Below are 22826 nucleotides of genomic sequence, written 5' to 3'. Positions count from 1 at the left end.
CCCGGTCAGCAGCTGGGTACCATATGAATGAAACCTTGGGAGCGGTGACTGCAGACAGGGGCGAAGCCAGGGTGCTGTAACCACGACTAAAGTGGCAATAGAAGTTGGAAAATCCCAGGAAATGTTGCAGCTGCACTCTGGACGTAGGCTGGGGCCAATCCGCCACCGCTCTCACCTTCCCGGGATCCATCTGTACATTCCCTGCAGCGATGATGTAACCAAGGATGGGGATGGTGGAGCAATGGAATTCTCATTTCTCCTCTTTCACAAAAATCTGGTTCTCCAGGAGGCACTGGAAGACCTGTCGGACATGGAGCACATGTTTTTGCGTGGGAGAAAGTGGGAGAAACGAGGGTGTCATGAAGGTAGACGAAAACAGACCGGTTCAACATGTCGTGGAGAATGTCATTAACCAGTGCCGGGAACACAGCAGGGGTGTTGGTAAGTCCAAATGGCATGACCAGGTATTCGTAGTTACTAAAAACCTCCTGGAGGTCCTGATACTCCCGAGTGAATGGCGGAGAGGTCAGGGGCAACTTCCGAGCCCACCAGAAGACATCCCGGGGAAGGCTGCGCTGACTTCAGACAACTGGCGTGGCAGAACACCCAAGAGAATCCCAATACCACGCTGCGCATTGGTCCTCACCTTCTTCCACCGATGACTGTTACACTCAGCACCCAAAACAGCCAGATGAATATGCGCCATTTTGGAGTCAACAAAGTTAGAAATAACACCATAAATATTAATTTACCTTTGATGATCTTCAACGTGTTCAGCCCAGTAATCCATCTTCATGAGGTGCAGGCACTTCGTCCAGACAAAAACTCAAAAAGTCCCGTTACAGTCCTTTAGAAACATGTCAAAAGATGTATGGAATCAATCTTTAGGATGTTTTTAACATAAAACATGAATAATGTTCCAACCGGAGAATTCCTTTGTCGGTAGAAAAGCAATGGAACGCGAGGTAACTCTGTCGGGAGCGTGCGTCATGAGACCAAGGCTCTCTGCCAGACCACTGACTCAAACAGGTCTCATGAGCCCCTCCTGTATAGTAGAATCCTCATTCAAGTTTCTAAAGATGGTTGACATCTAGTGGAAGCTGTAGGAAGTGACACTTTATCCATATCTCAATGTGTATTCGTTAGGCCAAGCTTTGAAAAACTACAAACCTCGGATGTCCCACTTCCTGGTTGGATTTTTCTCAGGTTTCCGCCTGCCATATGAGTTCTGTTATACTCACAGACATCATTCAAACAGTTTTAGAAACTTCAGAGTGTTTTCTATCCAATACTAATAATAATATGCATATATTAGCATCTGAGACAGAGTAGGATGCAGTTCACTCTGGGAACGTTATTCATCCAAAAGTGAAAATGCTGCCCCCTATCCCAAAAAGGTTCATGGATAGTTGGCAGTTCGGGGAGAAATGACACTTTTCTCCACAATAGGAGCAGAGGACCATATTCCTCCTCCACCTACGTGCTGCCTTGGGCAAACGTGCAGATTCCGCGTAGGTCTTTGTCGGAACCGCAGGAGGTTGTCCAAACGGATTGCCATGCTGATGACCTGGTCGAGTGACAGGTTGTCATCGTGGCAGGCTAACTCCATCTGTACCTACTCCCGCAGTCCGCTGCGTAAAACGTGACCAAAGCCGACTTGTTCCATCCAGTGGAGGACGCGATGGTCCGGAACCATTGGAAGCTCCCGAGCTGCGAGCTCATCTTTGATCACCTCCGATAATCCTTGAAGGAGCATGTCAAACTATGCTTCTGGGATCCAGGCACTCTCAGCTGCCAACGTTTGAAAATCGACTGCGTGGTCTGCCACACTACGGGAGCAGTTTAAGCAGCCTCTCTCCCGGACAACGGAGAATCAAACACCTTCCGAACTTCCTCCACAAACTCCTCCAGACTGAGCCAGACGGTGGACTGTTGCTCCCACACCACCGTGGCCCAGGCGAGTGCCCTCCCGGACATCAGTGTTATGATGTACGCTATCCTCCAGCGGTCCGAGGGGGAACAAGGAAGGCTGCAGCTCAAAAATGAGGGAGCACTGGGAGAGAAAAACCCAGCAGGTTCCGGGATCTCCAGCGTAGTGTTCCGGAGGAGGTAAGTGGGGTACTCGGGACACTGGGGTAGGCTGGGAGATTACGGGTGTGACCTGCTGCCCAGTGGGGAATCCGCAGATATGCTCCAGCAATATATTCAAACGCCTGGCCACGGTATTCTGCCAGGGTATGGAGTCCCTCGATAAGACATTGCAGTAACTCCTCGTGTCATCCAATGGTGGCTCCTTGCAGAGAGACACCATTTCAGGCTATGTGTAATTCATAGCAGGATGTGCCTAACAGACGTTCAGTGCCCACACTTCCTGTTATCAGTCCTCTCCACAGGATATGACACATTCATAGGTGATTTGTTGAATGAAGAGGTGTACGTTCCTCATGGCACTCTATTCTCTAAATAGTGCACTACTTTTGATCTTGGCCAAAAGTAGTGCACTATTATAGGGTGTTGTTTGGAACGTAACCTGCTCATTGTTGTCCTGGCTCACACCTGTCATCCCAGGCGTAGAGACCACCTGACCCTTTAGCATTAATTTGTGATCGAGGACACTCGTTTAACCCCGTTCTACACCTCTTCTCTGGGTGCCTCTCTTTCACGCTCACCTGTCCCCTTGACTAGTTACTTTTTCTGTTTTTCTTTTTCACCTCAAACTACCTCCACAATTCTACTCTAGTCACTAATCCCCAAAATCCTTTAGAAATATGTTTCATGCTTACTGAAAATTACAACTGTAAAAGCAGTAGAGATGCTGTCCGCTGCAGGTGGCTGACTTCCACCATTCCCTGGCAAACGGCACCCTATTCCCTAGTGCACTACCAAAGTTGTGCACTGTATAGGGAATAGGGTGCCATTTGGGACGCAGACCCATGCACCAGTGTGGCTCAGGTTGGCCAGCCCATGTAGCTGTGTAACAGTGTTGCCAGACTGTAGTCTGTTTACCTAACACCTTGGAATAGAACAGAGCGCCGGCCCGGCCGCAACACTGTGATTACACTGCTACAGTTCCTGAACAAACACCCCAATGGAGATGTGTTGTAATGTGTCCAAACGATTTGTACTGTAGCATGGTGATAAAAGTTTGGCATTTGCAATAAGTCAAATTTATATTAAGGGATTTTTGCATGACGATGTCGTCATGTCATATCTGGAGCCTCAGAGATTATGAAATTGTATAAAAATGGTCTTTGGGACTGGGTAGAGGGAGAGCTTTCTCTTTCATGGTGACACAAGGAGGTTGCTGATGTCACCCGTGTGAGACACAAGAGAAGGTGATGTGTATGTCTGTGTGTGACTGCTGACCTGTACATCACCTTCCACTTTCACCTTCCCTGTCATCAGCCAAAAACACACACAAACACACACACACACACTGACACTTCTCACATTTGCATACTGCAGCAAACAGCAAAGGATAAACTCCTTCAGGAGGATGGGATGTTCTTTTTTTATTCCTGATCTTCATATTTACATAAGGCCAGCTCGCTCTCATTTGCCTGAGGAGAAGTTGCTGTTAATGAAACTCCATGGACTTTAAAGTTGGGCGTAAGATAGAGAAAGCCAGTGAATGTAAAAGCCTGGGACAGGATTGTGCTGTGCGTCAGATGAGCATGAGACGACTGCACAATCCAACACTAACATAATACTTGTCGTGTTGGGAGGCTTTTAGTCTGAGAGGAGAGGAGCGCTGCACGGAGACACCTGGTGAGATTTATCCTGCCTAGTCTGTGCTGTTGTGGTATTAGCAGCGGGCTGATATTATGATAGTGAGAGACAGTGGCAGAGGGTATTGCTGGTATTATGCTAGAGAGACAGTGGTGGAGGAAGGGTAGAGTGTGTCTTTGGCATCATTAAATTGAAGACTGTTATTTTATCAAATCAATTCTCTGTAATTATTATTACATGATTAAACGAATCATGTAAATGTAATTAACTAGGAAGTTGGGGCACCAAGGAAAATCTTCAGATTACAAAGTTATAATTTTCCTAATATAACTTTTCAGATATTTTATTATCTGATCAATTAGTCGTCTAATTAATGAATTATTCTTTACCTCATGTTAGTCCCATTCGAAACGTCGTAAGTTGTTGGTTATCTGCACGAACCCAGCCTTCACTATGAATCATCCATGCATCAATTGTCTTAATAATTTATTTACTAACTAACTAAATAATCACAGAAATGCATAATCAAACAAACAGTAGATATGGTTACAAGGAAATGATAGGGGATGTTCCCTAGTGGGCTAAGACAATATGGCGGCTTGGTGGACAAAGGGAAGTGGGGGTGGACTGAGAAAGGCGGGAATTACAAATCACTACACAGTTGATAATTATATTGATTGAAATGCTAATCCTTTGCACATGAACGCTCACTCATTCGGGAATAATTGCAATCAATATATATTTCCGTTCAGTGTGTCGTCGTGATCTCTGTTGGAATCGTCCGTCTTTCTGTTGGAAAATTCACCCGCCCGTCTCTCTCGGTTCCCATGAAGTCTCTCGTGGTTAGATGGATACTTCAGAGCACCACCCAGAAATGTTCTGATAGAATAGTTGTTTCGGCGGTTGTCGATGGTACCTAATTCCTAGCTGCAGACTAGTAATTAGTATCGAAGAGTTGCTCTAATTCTGTCAGAATTGATAGTCTTAGAGTTTCAACAACCATTACAACCTTAGCTTATACTGAGATTCTTGTGGTCTCTACTCAACCTTCCCTCCCTCAGCTGACCGAGGTAGGCATGGTCTGAAGGAAAATTCTTCAGGTGTGTTTTTTATTCGTAACAGTAGGAAAGGGCTTTCCCATGATGCCAGATCAATGTCTGTGCTCATGGGGCGGGCCAATGACTTAGTTAAACTTTGAACAGAAATACAATTCTCTCACATTAACGGCTCAACATCACCTTACATAATTTCATAAATAGTTTAATCTTTAATCATTCATTTTATACAATAATTAGATGCAAACCTCATAACGGAGGCTCCTGTATAAACAGAGTTATGGTAATGTGACTTTATTGTCTTTCCATAAGGTCACAACATGAAACAAAACGGACCAGTCGTAGCTGGTTTCTCCACTGACCGTTTACAAGAGAACAGGGGAGGAAACAGGGGAGAGAACGGGAGAGAACAGAGGAGAGAACAGAGAAGAGAACAAGGGAGAGAATGGGAGAGAACAGAGGAAAGAACAGAGGAAAGAACAGAGAAGAGAACAGGGAAGAGAACAGAGAAGAGAACAGAGGAGAGAACGGGAGAGAACAGAGGAGAGAACAGAGAAGAGAACAAGGGAGAGAACAGAAGAGAACAAGGGAGAGAACAGGGGAGAAAACAGAGGAGAGAACAGAGAAGATAACAAGGGAGAGAATAGGAGAGAACAGAGGAGAGAACAGAGAAGAGAACAGAGAAGAGAACAAGGGAGAGAATGGGAGAGAACAGAGAAGAGAACGGGAGAGAACAGAGGAAAGAACAGAGGAGAGAACAGAGAAGAGAACAGAGGAGAGAACAGGGGAGAGAACAGGGGAGAGAACAGAGGAGAGAACAGAGGAGAGAACAGAGGAGAGAACAGAGGAGGAAACAGGGGAGAGAACAGAGGAGAGAACAGAGGAGAGAACACAGGAAAGAACAGAGAAGAGAACAGGGGAGAGAACAGAGGAGAGAACAGAGGAGAGAACAGAGGAGGAAACAGGAGAGAGAACAGAGGAGAGAACACAGGAAAGAACAGAGAAGAGAACAGGGAAGAGAACAGAGGAAAGAACAGAGGAGGAAACAGGAGAGAGAACAGAGAAGAGAACACAGGAAAGAACAGAGAAGAGAACAGGGGAAAGAACAGAGAAGAGAACAGGGGAGAGAACAGAGGAGAGAACAGAGGAGAGAACAGAGGAGAGAACAGCGGAGAGATAGGCTACAAGGAAAGATGCCAGCTAAAAAGAAATACAATTACCTAGTTGGAAAAGCAGATGAAATGAAGGTTGAAATGAGACCAGATGTTCTGTGTATTTTTGTGATTTGTCTTTCTATTGAGTAGAATCTCCAATTTTGAAAACTGGGGACCAAGTACCTGACCATGTATCATATCGGTGGTTCTGTTCCTGTGTAACTTAGTCCTCTCTGCATTGTTATCTCAGTGGTAATGGCACATTGAGAACTAACTAGGCTGGGAAAAAAAGAGTGAAACAGAGAGATACGTAGAGAGAGAAAAAGTGAGAGAGAGAAAGCTAGAAAGAGAGATAGGAAGAAAGAGAGGCAGAGGGAGACAGACAGCACAACAGAGGAAGACAGAGAGAGTGAAAGTAGAAGACAGCAGAATAGAGAGGATGAGAGTGTGTTCAGTTGTTCTTAGTTGCAGTGTAAAACAACGAAAGGCTCCAGAGACAGAATCTCCACTAATTGCTGTGATGAAGCTGCTAATTTGGATGTATTTCATGCATAAAGGCCCATGCGGTCCTGAGTTGACTGGTAATGATTAAAAGCGACGCCTCCACAAGCAGAAAGATCAAAGTTTGTTAGTGATGCTCACAGTTTGCTTGGTAATTAACAACTCAGAGATGTGCAGAGTTGAGCAAAAAATAATCCTGTTTCTTCCATCCAACCTTTTCATGCACGTAAAGAAGATAAAGGAAAATGTCACGATAGGCCTAATGGAAACAGTCCATTTGTCGGTAAAACTTTCCAAATGTCAGCGAAACAAAATATGCTAGACAAGGTGGGATCCTTTTGTGTTGGTAAAATTAATCATGCGAGAAATGGCGTTGGAAACTCCTTTATTCGCCAACATTGACCTAATAACCATCATATCGACGTAACCTTGGTGTCACACGATGGATGATATGTTGTGTGGTCCTCCCACTACGACCTGGGAAAGCATGCGGTTTATTAGGCTACATCATCAGTCATCGTGTCACAAGAATAAGACCCTCAATATTTATTGGGAAGGAGCATCAATCACCATGCACTCTCGCCACACTGTGAAGTCAAAATCAAAATAATCTCGCTCTTCTGTCCATAATAATCTCATCACGGAGGCACGTTTACCCACACTGTATCTCCAAGCTCTTGGCTGGAGCGCACTGAGCCCGCCAAGACCAGAGTGGGCACATTTTGCTATATAATGCAACATTGTTTTTTACAAAGCCATCAAGTATGCGATGGAACCCCATTTAACTACATCATCACACACAGCCTTTTATCCACAACAAGTCAATTTGATCGGGTGGAAAAATGCACACATAAGTTGTTAAAAATATGAATAATTACGTGATATCCAATTGGTAGTTAAGATCTTGTCCCATCGCTGCAACTCCCCTACGGAATCGGGAGAGGCAAAGCTCGAGAGCCATACGCGTTCTGCCGGCCCCCCCAAAAAATATTTCGCCAATTCGATGGAAACCTACCTACTGTAACTTTGTATACTTCTTACATGCTGACCACACCGCTCGCATGTGCGTTGTAAAATAAATGTACACATACATGTTATTCAATCATTGCACCCACACTGCTCGCGCGTGGCCAGGCGCTAAAATAGAAATTGGTTCTATTTGTGACACTCAACGTGCTGCAAGTCCGGCCTCTCCCATCTCCTCATTGGTTTTTAGGAGCATATGCCCACGTGAGTGATTGAAAGATTAACTGAGGTCCGCACTCCAGTCGGTTGTAGTAATGCACCGTAAAAAAAATTGCCAACAGGTGTCTACAATTTAGTTAGCCTGGAACGCGGCCATGGTGACCTGTACAAATTCATTCCAGTTCAAATGCAAACATCTCAATGTTTGATTGATTCTGCAGGTCAGAGGCAGACACTATTCATGGCCCTGGTCAAAAGCAGTGCACTGCATAAGGAATTGGGCACCACGCAGCCTGTTTAATGAATCAGTGGGAAATGTTTGCATGGCATGGCAGGAATGCAATTCCCTAGGACTTTCAAATCCTATTTCCCTTCCAGTTCTCTCTCTCTGTTGGTCCCTATTTCACTATTTCCATTCATTAGACTCTCCCTAGGTGGAAAAGAAACACACTAAAGTTCTACTGCTTTTTGTTGTTAGTATTGAAATAGGAAGTGATACCTTCGGGAATAGTATAACTATATAGGCAAGGGGAATGCTACAGAAATATCACATTTACATAAGTATTCAGACCCTTTACTTAGTACTTTGTTGAAGCACCTTTGGCAGCAATTACAGCCTTGAGTCTTCTTGGGTATGACGCTACAAGCTTGGCACACCTGTATTTGGGAAGTTTCTCCCATTCTTCTCTGCAGATCCTCTCAAGTTCTGTCAGGTTGGATGGGGAGCGTCGCTGCACAGCTATTTTCAGGTCTCTCCAGAGATGTTTGATCGGATTTAAGTCCGGGCTCTGGTTGGGCCAATCAAGGTCATTCAGAGACTTGTCCCGAAGCAACTCCTGTGTTGTCTTGACTTTGTGCTTAGGGTTTGTCCTGTTGGAAAGTGAACCTTCGCCCTTATCTGAGGTCCTGAGCGCTCTGGAGCAGGTTTTCATCAAGGATCTCTCTGTACTTTGCTCCGTTCATCTTTCCCTCGATCCTGACTAGTCTCACAGTACCTGCTGCTGAAAAACACCCCCACAAGCATGATGCTGCCACCACCATGCTTCACCGTAGGGATGGTGCCATGTTTCCTCCAGACGTAACACTTGGCATTCAGGCCAAAGAGATGAATCTTGGTTTCATCAGACCAGATAATCTTGTTTCTCATGGTCTGATAGCCTTTAGGGGCCTTTTGTCAAACTCTAAGCGGGCTGTCATGTGCCTTTTTACTGATGAGTGGCTTCCGTCTGGCATAAAGGCCTGATTGGTGGAGTGCTGCAGAGATGGTTGTCCTTCAAGAATGTTCTCTCAGCGCCACAGAGTGACCATCGGGTTCTTGGTCACCTCCCTGACCAAGGCCCTTCTCCCCCTATTGCTCAGTTTGGCTGGGCAGCTGGCTCCAGGAAGAGTCTTGGTGGTTCCAAACTTCTTCCATTTAAGAATGATGGAGGCCACTGTGTTCTTGGGGACCTTCAATGCTGCAGAATTTTTTTGGTCCCCTTTCCCAGATCTGTGCATAATCCTGTCTAGGAGCTCTACGGACAATGCCTTTGACCTCGTGGCTTGGTTTTTGCTCTGACATGCACTGTCAATTGTTGGACCTTATATAGACAGGTGTGTACCTTTTAAAATCATGTCCAGTCAATTGAATTTACCGTATGTGGACTCTGAAGGATGATCAATAGAAACAGGATGCATCTGAGCTCGATTTTGAGTCTCATAACAAAGGGTCTGAATACTTATGTAAATAAAACCTATTTTCACTTTGTCATTATGGGGTAATGTGTGTAGATTGCTGAGGATTTGTATTTATTTAATCAATTTTAGAATAAGGCTGTAACGTAAAAAAATGTGGGAAAAGTCAAGGTGTCTGAGTACTTTCCAAAGGCACTGTACTGAACACTGACCATTTTTATGCTGGATGGTTTGTCAGTGGAATAAGTAGGGTTTTGTTTTTTTAATCTTGTGTGGAACTGCAGCACAGGAGGTTGTTGGCACCTTAATTGGGTAGGATATGCTCGTGGTAATGGCTGGAGAGGAATCAGTGGAATGGCTATTCTATTCGCTCCGTTCCGGCCATTATTATAAGCCATCCTGCTCTCAGCAGCCTCCTGTGGATTGCAGACCATGTCAGGGCCATATCTGAGTGGTGTTTTGGTGCCTAGATGGTGGTTAGTTTGTGAGTGTTTGTTAGATATTGTTTTGTGCTAAAGTGTATCTACTACGGAGGTGAGTGATGTTGTTTGTTAAGTGACACCAGATTACCTGTGAAGCCTGTAGTCCCAGAATCTCTTTATTGTGTGTGTGTGTGTGCGTGTGTCTGTGTGCATGTGCGTGTCTGTGTTACAGTAAACCTGCACCTCTCTAAACTATCTCTGCACTCAGTATTGAGGACAGCAGAGGCAGATAGACGCATTGGCACACCTATAAATAATGGAAGATATACCTTCGACATGCAAATTTGGGGGAGGAAAAAACTCAAACAGGCACTATGAAACTCACTGATTCGGAAGGGAAGCTATTTAATATTCGAATTAAAGGTTTGTGTTTGTCCTTTCAGGGCACGGAAATCAATAAGCTTGAGGAATTCTAGCAAGAAACAAGTGCTCCCTCTGGACAGTGATTTCCTGCAGTGTGTTTGTGTGCGTGTGTGTCTGTGCGCTTGCCTGTGTGTGTTTGTGCGTGCGTGTGTGTGTTTGAGTGTGTGTGTGTGCTTGTGCCTGTGTGTGTGCGTACTGAATGTGTTTGTTCATGCATGTGTGTATACACAGAGAGAGAGAGAGCAGTTGGGTTTACTACTCAGGATCTTATAATGGAAGCTTTGTTGAGTGTGTCAGGGCATTGTGAGAGAAGCATGTCAAAGAGCTGTTTGTCCGTCATGACCTTCACAGACAGACACAGAGACAGAATGTCTGACCCCCCTGTCTCTCATGTGAACAAGAGACGATTGGGACAGAGCAGGGAGAAGAGAGTACATCCCACACACACACACACACACACACACACACACACACAAACACACACAGGCACACACAGGCACACAGGCACACAGGCACACACAAACACACACACACAGGCACACACAAACACCTGCATTGTCACTCAATCACCTATCCATCCTCCCTCTTTCCGGTGACTCAGCACTCAGCATCCAGCCTGTGATTGGACAGGTGGCCTGCATGCATGTGTGTGTGTGGGTGTTAGAGAGAGAGAAAAGGGAGTGGAAGGAAGAGGGAGAAGGAGACCTACACCGATGACTGTTTCCCTGGTGCTGTGTACCATGACACCATGCCGTAAAATGAGGTAGTCTGTGTACTCTGACTGCGTCTCTGACACTCCCAATGTGTAAATAACGTCATCTGTCTCCCACACACACCATCTCTGACCCTTAAACCCTTCAGCAGAACTTCGGCTGTAGAATGGGAAATCAGGACAGGGTTAAACCAGGACAGATCTAGTTGGAAAGAGGGTTAGATCAGGTGAACAGCATAGATGAGGAGAACTGGTCTGTGTTCCAAATGGCACTCTATTCCCTATGTACTGCACTACTTTTGACCAGGGCCTATAGAGACGCATTTGGAACGCACACCATGTCCCCTCAGGTGACCAATGTTTGCCACTCCCATAAAGTGAGGCTAGCTTGGCCTATATGGGCCATGGGAGTCCCAGCAGAGAAGACTGTAGCAGAGGATGGAGTTAGGGTCAGAGTCTGCATCTCAAATGATTTCTCTTCTCAAGGAGAACACAGACTTCCCCAGCGCATAGAGACCAGCAGCTATTTGAACACTCGGGAGAGAAGGGAAAATCAGCACACTGCTCTTTTTGTCACACACATTATTCCTCTTCTCTCTCTCTCTCCTTTACTCTCTCTCCTTTTCTCTTTCCTCTACACTCTCTCTGTCTCTTTCTCTCTCCTCTCTCTCTCCCCTCTCTCCTTTACTTCTCTTGCTTCTCTTACGTTCCGTGCAAGCAGTCAAGGTATATGCAGCAGTTTGGGCCGCCTGGCTCGTTGCGAACTGTGTGAAAACCATTTATTCCGAACAAAGACCGTAATTAATTTGCCAGAATTGTACATAATTATGACATAACATTGAAGGTTTTGTGCAATGTAACAGCAATATTTAGACCTATGCTTATTGATGCCACCCGTTAGATAAAATAAGGAACGGTTCCGTATTTCACTGAAAGAATAAACTTTTGGTTTTCGAAATGATAGTTTCTGCATTTGACCATATTAATTACCTAAGGCTCGTATTTCTGTGTGTTATTATGTTATAATTAAGTCTATGATTGGATATTTGATAGAACAGGCTGACTGAGCGGTGGTAGGCAGCAGCAGGCTCGTAAGCATTCATTCAAACAGCACTTTCGTGCATTTGCCAGCAGCTCTTCGCTGTGCTTCAAGCATTGAGCTGTTTATGACTTCAAGCCTATCAACTCCCGAGATTAGGCTGGTGTAACCGATGTGAAATGGCTAGCTAGTTAGCGGGGTGCGCGCTAATAGCGCTTCAATTGGTGACGTTACTCGCTCTGAGACCTTGAAGTAGTTGTTCCCCTTGCTCTGCAAGAGCCGCGGCTTTTGTGGAGTGATGGGTAACGATGCTTCGAGAGTGGCTGTTGTCGATGTGTTCCCGGTTCGAGCCCAGGTAGGGGCGATGAGAGGGATGGAAGCTATACTGTTACACTGGCAGTACTAAAGTGCCTATAAGAACATCCAATAGTCAAAGGTATATGAAACACAAATGGTATAGAGAGAAATTGTCATATAATCCCTATAATAACTACAACCTAAAACTTCTTACCTGGGAATATTGAAGACTCGTGTTAAAAGGAACCACCAGCTTTCATATGTTCTCATGTTGTCACGAGTTCCGCCGAAGTCTGTCCCTCTCCTTGTTCAGGCGGCGTTCGGCGGTCGACGTCACCGGTCTTCTAGCCATCGCCACTCCACCTTTCATTTTCCATTTGTTTTGCTTGTTTTCCCGCACACCTGGTTCACATTCCCTCATCAGACTTAATGTATATTACCCTTTGTTTCCCCCATGTCTGTGTGTGGAATTGTTCTTTGTGTAGGGTGTTACGTTACAGGCTGGCTTGCGCTAGATTTGTTTCAAACCTAGGTTTGTTTGTTTTGTTTAATCCGGTTCATGTTACCGTGGTTGTGCTTTTTGCTGCCTCGCCTGCGCCTTTGGGCTAGGGTGTATATTAAAGTTATCCTCTTATCACCCATCTCTGCTCTCCTGCGCCTGACTTCCCGGCAACCAGTCACTCACCCCGTTACACATGTTCTGAGCAAGGAACATAAACGTTAGCTTTTTTACATGGCACATATTGCACTTTTACTTTCTTCTCCAACACTTTGTTTTTGCATTATTTAAACCAAATTGAACATGTTCCATTATTTATTTGAGGCTAAACTGATTTTATTGATGTATTATATTAAGTTAAAATAAAAGTGTTCATTCAGTATCGTTGTAATTGTTATTATTACAAATAAATAAATACATTTTAAAAATGGCTGATTAATCGGTATCGTTTTTTTTTTTTGGTCCTCCAATAATCGGTATCGGTATCGGCGTTGAAAAATCATAATCGGTCGACCTCTAATCCATAGTGGTGGGAGGAAATTGTTCTTCTCTCTCTTCTTCGGTCGAGTTTCCTAGACTATTTTACACATAGAGCTGCAGGCTGTGAATGTGTAGTCTTGTAGAGGTGTTCTTCTTCTCTGTTGAAAGTTTCAGAGTTTCTAGCCATTCAGTACTTTTCAGCTAACGCCGTCGGTCTCGTTGGCCTATAGAGTGGTAACCATTTCAGCGTGGGGACGCATGTCCTCACGTTCTCGGGTCTCATAGTTTTGTAGATTTCTTAACCATTTGTGACTTCCTCTGTCTCTTTCTCACTCTCCTCTCTCGCTCCCCTATATCTCCTTTCCTCTTTCCACTATACTTCCTCCTCTCTGTATTTCTCTCTTTCTCTTTGACTCGCTCTCTTTCGCTCTTGAATACTGATCAGGATGCATAAACCCTACCTACCGTTCCTCAACATTCTTGATGTGATTCATGAATCATCACTTTGTTGCGTTCAAAGCACGTATAATTGAATGTTTAGAGAGTGGTAGCTCTCTGTTTAGAGAGTGGTAGCTCTCTGTTTAGAGAGTGGTAGCTCTCTGTTTAGAGAGTGGTAGCTCTCTGTTTAGAGAGTGGGAGACGTAAGGAGGAACAATCAGACCGCCATATTTTTTTATTTAACCTATTATCTAAATGCTAAATGCTAAATGACTTAAATGTAAATGTAAATCTAACGAGGCAACTGGCAAGTCAATCAAATTCTTATTTGCAATGATAGCCTGGCAAGGGGCTGGTTTTATGTATTTAAAAAAAAAAAAAAGTATTTTGAAACTGTCTTGCTTCACTACTAGATAACTCGTGTCAGTTGACGCGTGTGAAATTGAAAGTGCTAGTTCCTTTTCCTGCCAATATACACCAGGCAATAAACACAGATTACCTGATTTGTGTGTGTGTGTGTGTGTGATTTGTGTGAGTTTATGTATGTGTGTGGTGTTTCTTATAGTGCTGCGTCTTCCATCTTCTATACCCCCCTTCTTCATAAGTAATATCTGTAGCAGACCGCTTTGGAAAGCACTGGCCGTTTTGGCACCCAGTCCATGAGCCAAAAATGCTTGTTTAGCAAACTGGACAACCTTCACTCCAACTCCCTAATTTAATGGATCAATAACTGACACTGGGTAAAGTCGACTCAACCCATTTACTATGCTGATATATCACCAAGTAAATGAGAATCGACAAGGAGTGGTTCGTTGTGGAAAGAAAGTAGTAGCTAACTAAATTCAACCTTGTAGCCACACCTGTGTGCTGTTTTACAACTACTGTACCTAGACTGGTTTAGCTGTTCAGCGGTTTCACTCACTCACTCTCTCTCTCCCTCCCTGCCCCTCCCTCCCTCCCTCTCTACAGTGGGTGTTGGCCTTTGAGATCTTCATCCCTCTGGTCCTCTTCTTCATCCTGCTGGGCCTGCGCCAGAAGAAACCTGCCATCCCCGTCAAGGAAGGTAGGAAAGAAAGAAGGGAGCTACACAAAAGAGTGTAAAAATGGAAGAGAAATAGAAGTGATTTAGAAGTAGCCTAAGTGCCAGTCTGTTACCATGCAAACTCCTTGTAACTCATTGTCCTGCCAACATTGTTTGGCATTATTATTGCGTTTATTTGAACAGGGACAATGTACAACAAAACATAAGTCTCAGTACACTTGAGAAAAGATGCATTGTACCAGACTTAGCCAACAGCTCATTTCAGTCTGCAGTGAACATACAGAATAAACAAGGAAAATGTTATTTATACGAACGGACAACATACAAACATCAGACATGGTTGTTGATATACAGTAACAGTCAAAGTATAGACACACCTACTCATTCAAGGGTTTTTCTTTATTTTTACTATTTTCTACATTGTATAATAATAGTGAAGACATCAACACTATGAAATAACACATATGGAATCATGTAGTAACCAAAAAAGTGTTAAACAAATCTAAATATATTTTATATTCTTCAAAGTATCCACCCTTTGCCTTGATGACAGCTTCGCACACTCTAGGCATTCTCAATCAGGTTCACCTGGAATGGTTTTCCAACTGTCTTGAAGGAGCACCCACATATGCTTAGCACTTGTTGGCTGCTTTTCCTTCACTCTGCGGTCCAACTCATCCCAAACCATCTCAATTGGGTTGAGGTCAGGTGATTGTGGAGGCCAGGTCATTTGATGCAGCACTCCATCACTCTCTTTCTTGGTCAAATAGCCCTTACACAGACTGAAGGTGTGTTTTGGGTCATTGCCCTGTTGAAAAACAAATGATAGTCCCACTAAGTGCAAACCAGATGGGATGGTGTATCGCTGCAGAATGCTGTGGTAGCCATGCTGGTTAAGTGTGCCTTGAATTCTAAATAAATCAGTGTCACCAGCAAAGCACCTCCACACCATCACTCCTCCTCCTCCATGCTTCACGGTGGGAACCACACAGGCGGAGATCATCCATTCACCTACTTTGTATCTCACAAAGACACAAAGGTTGGAACCAAAAATCTCAATTTGGACTCATCAGACCAAAGGACACATTTCCACCCATCTAATGTCCATTGCTTGTGTTTCTTGACGCAAGCAAGTCTCTTCTTATTATTGGTGTCCTTTAGTAGTGGTTTCTTTGCAGAAATTCGACCATGAAGGCCTGATTCACTCAGTTTTCTCTGAACAGTTGATGTTGAGATGTGTCTGTTACTTGAACTCTGTGAAGCATTTATTTGGACTGTAATCTGAGGTGCAGATAACTCTAATGAACGTATCCTCTGCAGCAGAGGTAACTCTGGGTCTTCCTTTCCTGTGGTGGTCATCATGACAGCCAGTTTCATCATAGCGGTTGAGGGTTTTTGCAACTGCACTTGAAGAAACTTTCCACGTGTTGGACATTTTCTACGGATTGACTGACCTTCATGTCTTAAAGTAATGGTGGACTGTCATTTTGTTTTTACTTATTTGAACGGTTCATAATATGGACTTGGTCTTTTAAGAAGGAAAGACATTCCACAAATTCACTTTTTACAAGGCACACATGTTAATTGAAATGTATTCCAGGTGACTACCTCATGAAGCTGGTTGAGAGAATGCCAAAAGTGTGCAAAGCTGTCATCAAGGCAAAGGGTGGATACTTTGAAGAATCCCAAATATAAAATGTATTTTGATTTGTTGAACACTTTTTTGGTCACTACGTGATGCCATATTTCATAGTTTTGATGTCCTCACTATTATTCTACAATGTAGAAAATAGTTTTAAAAATAAAGAAAAACCTTTGAATGAGTAGGTGTGTCTACACTTTTGACTGTTACTGTATATCAAAAAAATGTGTGTCTGATGTTTGTATGTTGTCTGTTCGTATAAATAATGTTTTCCTGGTTTCCTTGTGTGTCCAAATGTTTGACTGGTAGTGTATATAATAATACAAAATACAAAAAAAATACAGGTCAGGACAAACAGATACATTTCCAGACGGAAGTCAAGACATTGCACATAATAATAATCAGACACATTGCTATTGGAATTAAGAGTCGTAAAAACATAGTAAAAGAACAGCAAGAAAAACAAAACAGCAACAGAAAAGGTTCACAAGTCTGCTGACACTAGCCACACATTTACACTTTTCTAGAAGTTGGTGGTGGACAGTTTTTACAGAAAATGCAGATTGAGCAAAAGCTGTTCCACACACTGGAACTACAGTTTACATTCACTGCACAGCTAGTAGTGGACCATGTACAATATATAGTAAAGTAGTCACTGGACTACTTAAGGGTTGTGGATCAAGTCCATGTTTTTTTTTTTTTTTTTCACCTTTATTTAACCAGGTAGGCTAGTTGAGAACAGGTTCTCATTTGCAACTGCGACCTGGCCAAGATAAAGCAATAGCAGAGTGAACAGACAACACAGAGTTACACATGGAGTAAACAATTAACAAGTCAATAACACAGTAGAGAAAAAAAGGGGAGTCTATATACAATGTGTGCAAAAGGCATGAGGAGGTAGGCGTATAATTACAATATTGCAGATTAACACTGGAGTGATAAATGATCAGATGATCATGTACAGGTAGAGATATTTGTGTGCAAAAGAGCAGAAAGGTAAATAAATAAAAACTGTGGGGATGAGGTAGGTGAAAATGGGTGGGCTATTTACCAATAGATTATGTACAGCTGCAGCGATCGGTTAGCTGCTCAGATAGCTGATGTTTGAAGTTGGTGAGGGAGATAAAAGTCTCCAACTTCAGCAATTTTTGCAAATCGTTCCAGTCACAGGCAGCAGAGTACTGGAACGAAAGGCGGCCGAATGAGGTGTTGGCTTTGGGGATGCTCAATGAGATACACCTGCTGGAGCGCGTGCTACGGATGGGTGTTGCCATCGTGACCATGTAAACATTTAAAAAGCAGTTTTACATTTTAAAATGTACAAAATCTTCAAAACTTAACATATTGTGTTGAGAATTTAACAATGGTGATGAAGATTCGGGTTTCTGATCAAATAACCTTCAATGCACTCTTGTACTGAGATTTGCAATGGTTTGATTGGCCTTTTTTCCTGCTTGTGACCCACTTGCAATGCAATAGAACATGTGAGAACATATCATAGACTGCATATAAACCTTAGCAGCATTAGTGTTAAGACAGTTTATTATACAGTGCCTTCAGAAAGTATTCAGAAACCTTGACTTATTCCACATTTTGTTGTGTGTTATATTCAAAGTGCATTAAATAGTTGGGGAGTTTTCTCAACCATTTTCACACAATATCCCATAATGACAAAGTGATAACATGTTTTTAGACATTTTCACATATTGATTGAAAATGGAAAACATAAATGTCTAATTGACATAAAGTGTTCACACCCCTGAGTCAATACATTGTAAAAACCACCTTTGGCAGCAATTACAGTAATTAGAGCTTTCCACGCCTGTTTTGTGCATTATTCTTTAAAAAATTCTCCAAGCTCTGTCAAATTGGTTGTTGATCATTGTTAGACAACCATTTTCAGGTCTTGCCAAAGATTTTAAAGTAGATTTAAGTCAAAACTGTAACTGTAACTGTAACTGCCACTCAGGAACATTCAGAAAATTCACTGTCTTCTGTGTTTTAGGTTATTGTCCTGCTGGAAGGTGAATTAATCTCCCAGTGTCTTGTGGAAAGCAGACTGAACTGGGTTTTCCTCTAGGATTTTGCATGTGCTTAGGTCCATTCAGTCATTTTTTTTATCCTGAAGAACTCCCCAGTACAAGCATACCCTTGACACGATACAGCCATCACTATGGAGAGTAATGTGTTGTATTGGATTAGCCCCAAACATACAGTGTATTCGGAAAGTATTCAGAGCCCTTGACTTTTTACACATTTTGTTACGTTACAGCCTTATTTTAAAATTGATTAAATAGTACGTTTTTCTTCATCAATCTACACACAATACCCCATAATGACAAAGCAAAATCTGGTTTTTAGACATTTTAGCAAATGTGTATAAAAAAACCCCTGAAATATCACATATCCTGATTGGTGGAGACCTGCAGAGATGGTTGTCCTTCTGGAAGGTTCTTCCATCTCCACAGAAAAAAACTGGAGCTCTGTCAGAGTGACCATCGGGTTCTTGGTCAACTCTCTGACCAAGGCCCTTCTACCCCAATTGCACAGTTTGGCCGGGCGGCCAGCTCTAGGAAGAGTCTTGGTGGTTCCAAACTTCTTCCATTGGAGAATGATGGAGGCCACTGTGTTCTTGGGGACCTTCAATGCTGCAGAAATGTTTTGGTACCCTTCCCCAGATCTGTGCCTCGACACAATCCTATCTCGGAGCTCTACGGACAATTCCTTCGACCTCATGGCTTGGTTTCCGCTTTGACATACACTGTGGGACCTTATATAGACAGGTGTGTGCCTTTCCAAATCCTTTCCAATCAATTGAATTTACCACAGGTGGACTCCAATCAAGTTGTAGAAACATCTCAAGGATGATCAAAGGAAACAGGATGCACCTGAGCTCAATTTTGAGTCTCATAGCAAAGGGTCTGAATACTTACGTAAATAAGGTATTTTTGTTTTTATTTTGTATACATTTGCCCAGATTTCTAAAAACCTGTTTTATCTTTGTCATTACGGGATATTGTGTGTAGATTGATTTTAAAAAACAACAACACTTTAATCAAGGCAGTAGTGTGACAAAATGTGTAAAAAGTCGAGGGGTCTGAATACTTTCCAAATGCACTGTAACATTTTGTATTCAGGACAAAAAGTGAATTGCTTTGTCACATGTTTTGCAGTATTACTTTAGTGGCTTGTTGCAAACAGGATGCTTGTCTTGGAATATTTTGATTCTGTACAAACGTTCTTTTTTACACTTTGTCAATTAGGTTAGTATTGTAGAGTAACTACAATGTTCTTGAGCCGTCCTCAGTTTTTGCCGATCCCAGGCATTAAACTCTGTAACTGTTTTAAATGGGCTCCCGAGTGGCGCAGCTGTCTAAGGAACTGCATCTCAGTGCTAGAGGCATCACTGCAGACCCTAGTTCAATTCCAGGCTTTATCACAACTGGCTGTAATTGCGAGTCCCTTAGGGTCCCATAGGGCGGCGCACAATTGGCCTAGCATCGTCCGGGTTAGGGTTTGGCCGGGGTAGGCCGTCATTGTAAATAAGAATTTGTTCTTAACTGACATTCCAAGTTAAATTAAGGTTAAATAAAGTAAATCAATTTAAAGTCACCATTGGCCTCATGGTGAAATACCTGAGCAGTTTCCTTCCTCTCCAGCAACTGAGTTAGGAAGGGCACCTGTATCTTTGTAGTGACTGGCTCTATTCCTACACCACCCAAAGTGAAAGGCAATGGAAAACCTCCCTGGTCTTTGTGGTTGAATATGTGTTTCAAATTCACTGTTCAACTGAGGGAGCTTACCGATAGTTGTATGTGTGGGGCACATAGATATGGTAGTCTTTCAAAAATCATTTTAAGCAATATTATTGTTCATGCAACTTATTATGTGACTTGTTAAACACATTTTTACTTGTTATGGCTTGCCATAACAAAGGGTTGAATACTTATTGACTCAATACATTTCAGCTTTTCATTCTTAATTAATTTGCCAAAATGTCAAATTATGGGGTATTGTGTGTAGGCCGGTGACACAAAATCTCAATGTAATCATTTTCAATTCAGGCTGTAACACAACAAAATGTGAAAAAACCCAAGGGGTGTGAATACTTTCTGAAGGCACCGTATGTCTAAAGTAAAATTGCACAGTATTGAACAGCTTCTTTACATGTTTTCTTAAAGTCAGTACCACACCCAGGTATTTATATTTCAGACACAATATAGATTTTTTTCTGACTTAATAAAGATGTCAGAAAAGGTTCAATGCTTTTTCTTTAATAAACATTGCTAGTTTAGAGAGTAGAATTTGTGATTTAGGGAAAGGGAAAGGGGGATACCTAGTCAGTTGTCCAACTGAATGTATTCAACTGAATTCACCACGATTTACAGTATCAAATGCTTTTTGTAAAGCTCCTACCACTCCCACTTTGTCAAGTTTCAATTGAACCTTCCCCCCAAAAATAACAGTTTGCTGACTCAGTAGAATGATTATCTCTGAAGCCAAATTTCATCAGGTGTAATGACAATTCACAAGTATTCAAGTGATCAATCAAATTGCTCAGCAACTACCCTCTCTGCAGCCTTCGAAATAATTGGCAAAATTATAATACACTGAGTATACCAAACATTAGGAGCACCTTCCTAATATTGATCCCCCCTTGCCCACAAAACAACCTCAAATCATTGGGGCATGGACTCTACAAGGTGTCGAAAGCGTTCCACCGGGATGCTGGCCCCATGTTGACTCCAATGCTTCTCACAGTTGTGTCAAGTTGGCTGGATGTCCTTGGGGTGGTGGACAATTCTTGATGCACACGGGAAACTGTTGAGCATGAAAAACCCAGCAACGTTGCAGTTCTTGACACAAACCGGTGCGCCTGGCACCTACTACCGTACCCTATTCAAAGGCACTTGAATCTTTAGTCCTGCCCATTCACCCTCTGAATGGCACAAATATTCAATCCATGTTTCAATTGTCTTAAGATGTAAAAATCCTTCTTTAACTTGTCTCCTCCCCTTCATCTACATTTATCAAGTGGCATCAATATGGGATCCTAGCTTTCACCTGGATTCACTTGGTCAGTCTATGTCATGGAAAGAGCAGGTGTTCTTTATGTTTTGTATACTGAGTGTAGGTCTATAATTATTGACCTTAAAACAATCTCCAGACTTGAATATGGGGGTAACAACAACTGACCAGGACAGCAATGGATTTGGCAAGAGCACAAAGAGATCTGGGACCAGGTTAAGATGCAGAAGAAGATGAGAGGAGGCCAGGATGCAGAGGGTTGAGGAGCGATGGTGGTTAGTGGTTGGTTAGTTTACTGTGCTGTGGATGCGTGAGAATCTCCCATGCTTACCTCACTATTGCCTCCCAGTGGGGAAGGGGTCCACCAGTTCAAAAACATTCATCTAACCATACCTTCATTGACAGTCCCACTGTGGAGTTCGAGAAGACAATGAACAGTGCTGTAGCCTACAATGCGCCGTAGATACAGACGCATGTTGGCCTAAATATGGAATGTATGCATCTCAAATGGCACTGTATTCCCTATGTAGTGCACTACTGGGTCAAAAGTAGTGCACTTTAAAGGGAATAGGGTGCCATTTGAGACTGCTGATGTGTGTTGTGAGTTGCCACGTATTTCTGTTTAGTTGTAGAAGGCCAACGTTAGCTTTGCTAATCTGCTAGTGAAGTGCTGGTTGCAAAGACACTACTGTCTAGTCGTGTTGTCATTCATAGTACTGTTAGTCATGTTTAGTCATGTTAGTTTGTGCACTGTCATTGTCCACAGACATACACACCTGTTTTATTTACATGTTTTTTTCTCTCTCTTTTATTCTATGGCCCTCTACTCTTTCTCTCTTTTTATATCTCTCCCTCCTCTCTCTCTCTCTGTCTTCTTTTTCTCTTCTCTACTCTCTGTTGTCTCCTCCGCATGATGCATGTTCACTGCATGCTAGAGCAGTCTGTAAGTGTCAAATACGTCTTTATTATTGTGGCTGTGACTGACTCATTCATGGAAATCTCATCTGTGGTTATATTTACCTTGACTCTGACTCGGGTCTCCTAATATTTGTGTGTGTGGTAGCCTAGCGGTTAAGAGCTCTGAGCCGACTAGGTGAAACATCTGTCAATGTGCTCCTGAGCAGGGCACTTAACCCTAATTGCTTCTTTAAGTTCCTCTGGATAACAGTGTCTGTTAAAGAACTTCAATGTCAAATATATAAATAAAAAAAATGTGTCTGCATGCCTCCCCTCCTGGTCTCTGTGTTGTCAGCACCGTAGTTCCCTTTATAGTACACTAGTTTTTACCAGGACAGTGCATTATATAGGGAATAGGGTGCCATTTGGGACGTATTCTCAGTGACTGGGGTGGGATCTGTCTACAATGTCATCTCCAGCCAACAGATCCTATTTCACACATCTGACTAATACTAAAGAGCTTTGTGCCCAGGTTACCGTTGTAAGGCACACACTGGCACCCTGCCACATATATACACACACATACACACACGCGGGCGCACAACCACC

At 43.0% G+C, this 22826-nt stretch overlaps 1 protein-coding gene across 6 annotated transcripts in view; it reads left to right on the top strand.

Annotated features, from left to right (window-relative positions):
* abca2 (ATP-binding cassette, sub-family A (ABC1), member 2) overlaps positions 1-22826 on the top strand; it is an 82307-nt gene that overhangs the window by 18086 nt on the left and 41395 nt on the right. For all 6 annotated transcript variants that reach the window (XM_065011711.1, XM_065011709.1, XM_065011708.1 and 3 more), the window contains exon 2: positions 14578-14671. In XM_065011711.1, the coding sequence (XP_064867783.1) occupies positions 14578-14671 (94 nt within the window). The remainder of the gene's footprint in view (positions 1-14577; positions 14672-22826) is intronic.

This window comes from Oncorhynchus nerka, linkage group LG27 (assembly GCF_034236695.1).
Source record: "Oncorhynchus nerka isolate Pitt River linkage group LG27, Oner_Uvic_2.0, whole genome shotgun sequence".
Lineage (NCBI taxonomy): Eukaryota > Metazoa > Chordata > Actinopteri > Salmoniformes > Salmonidae > Oncorhynchus > Oncorhynchus nerka.
Note: the sequence above shows the minus strand (reverse complement) of the source record. Positions and strands in the feature narration are given on the sequence as shown.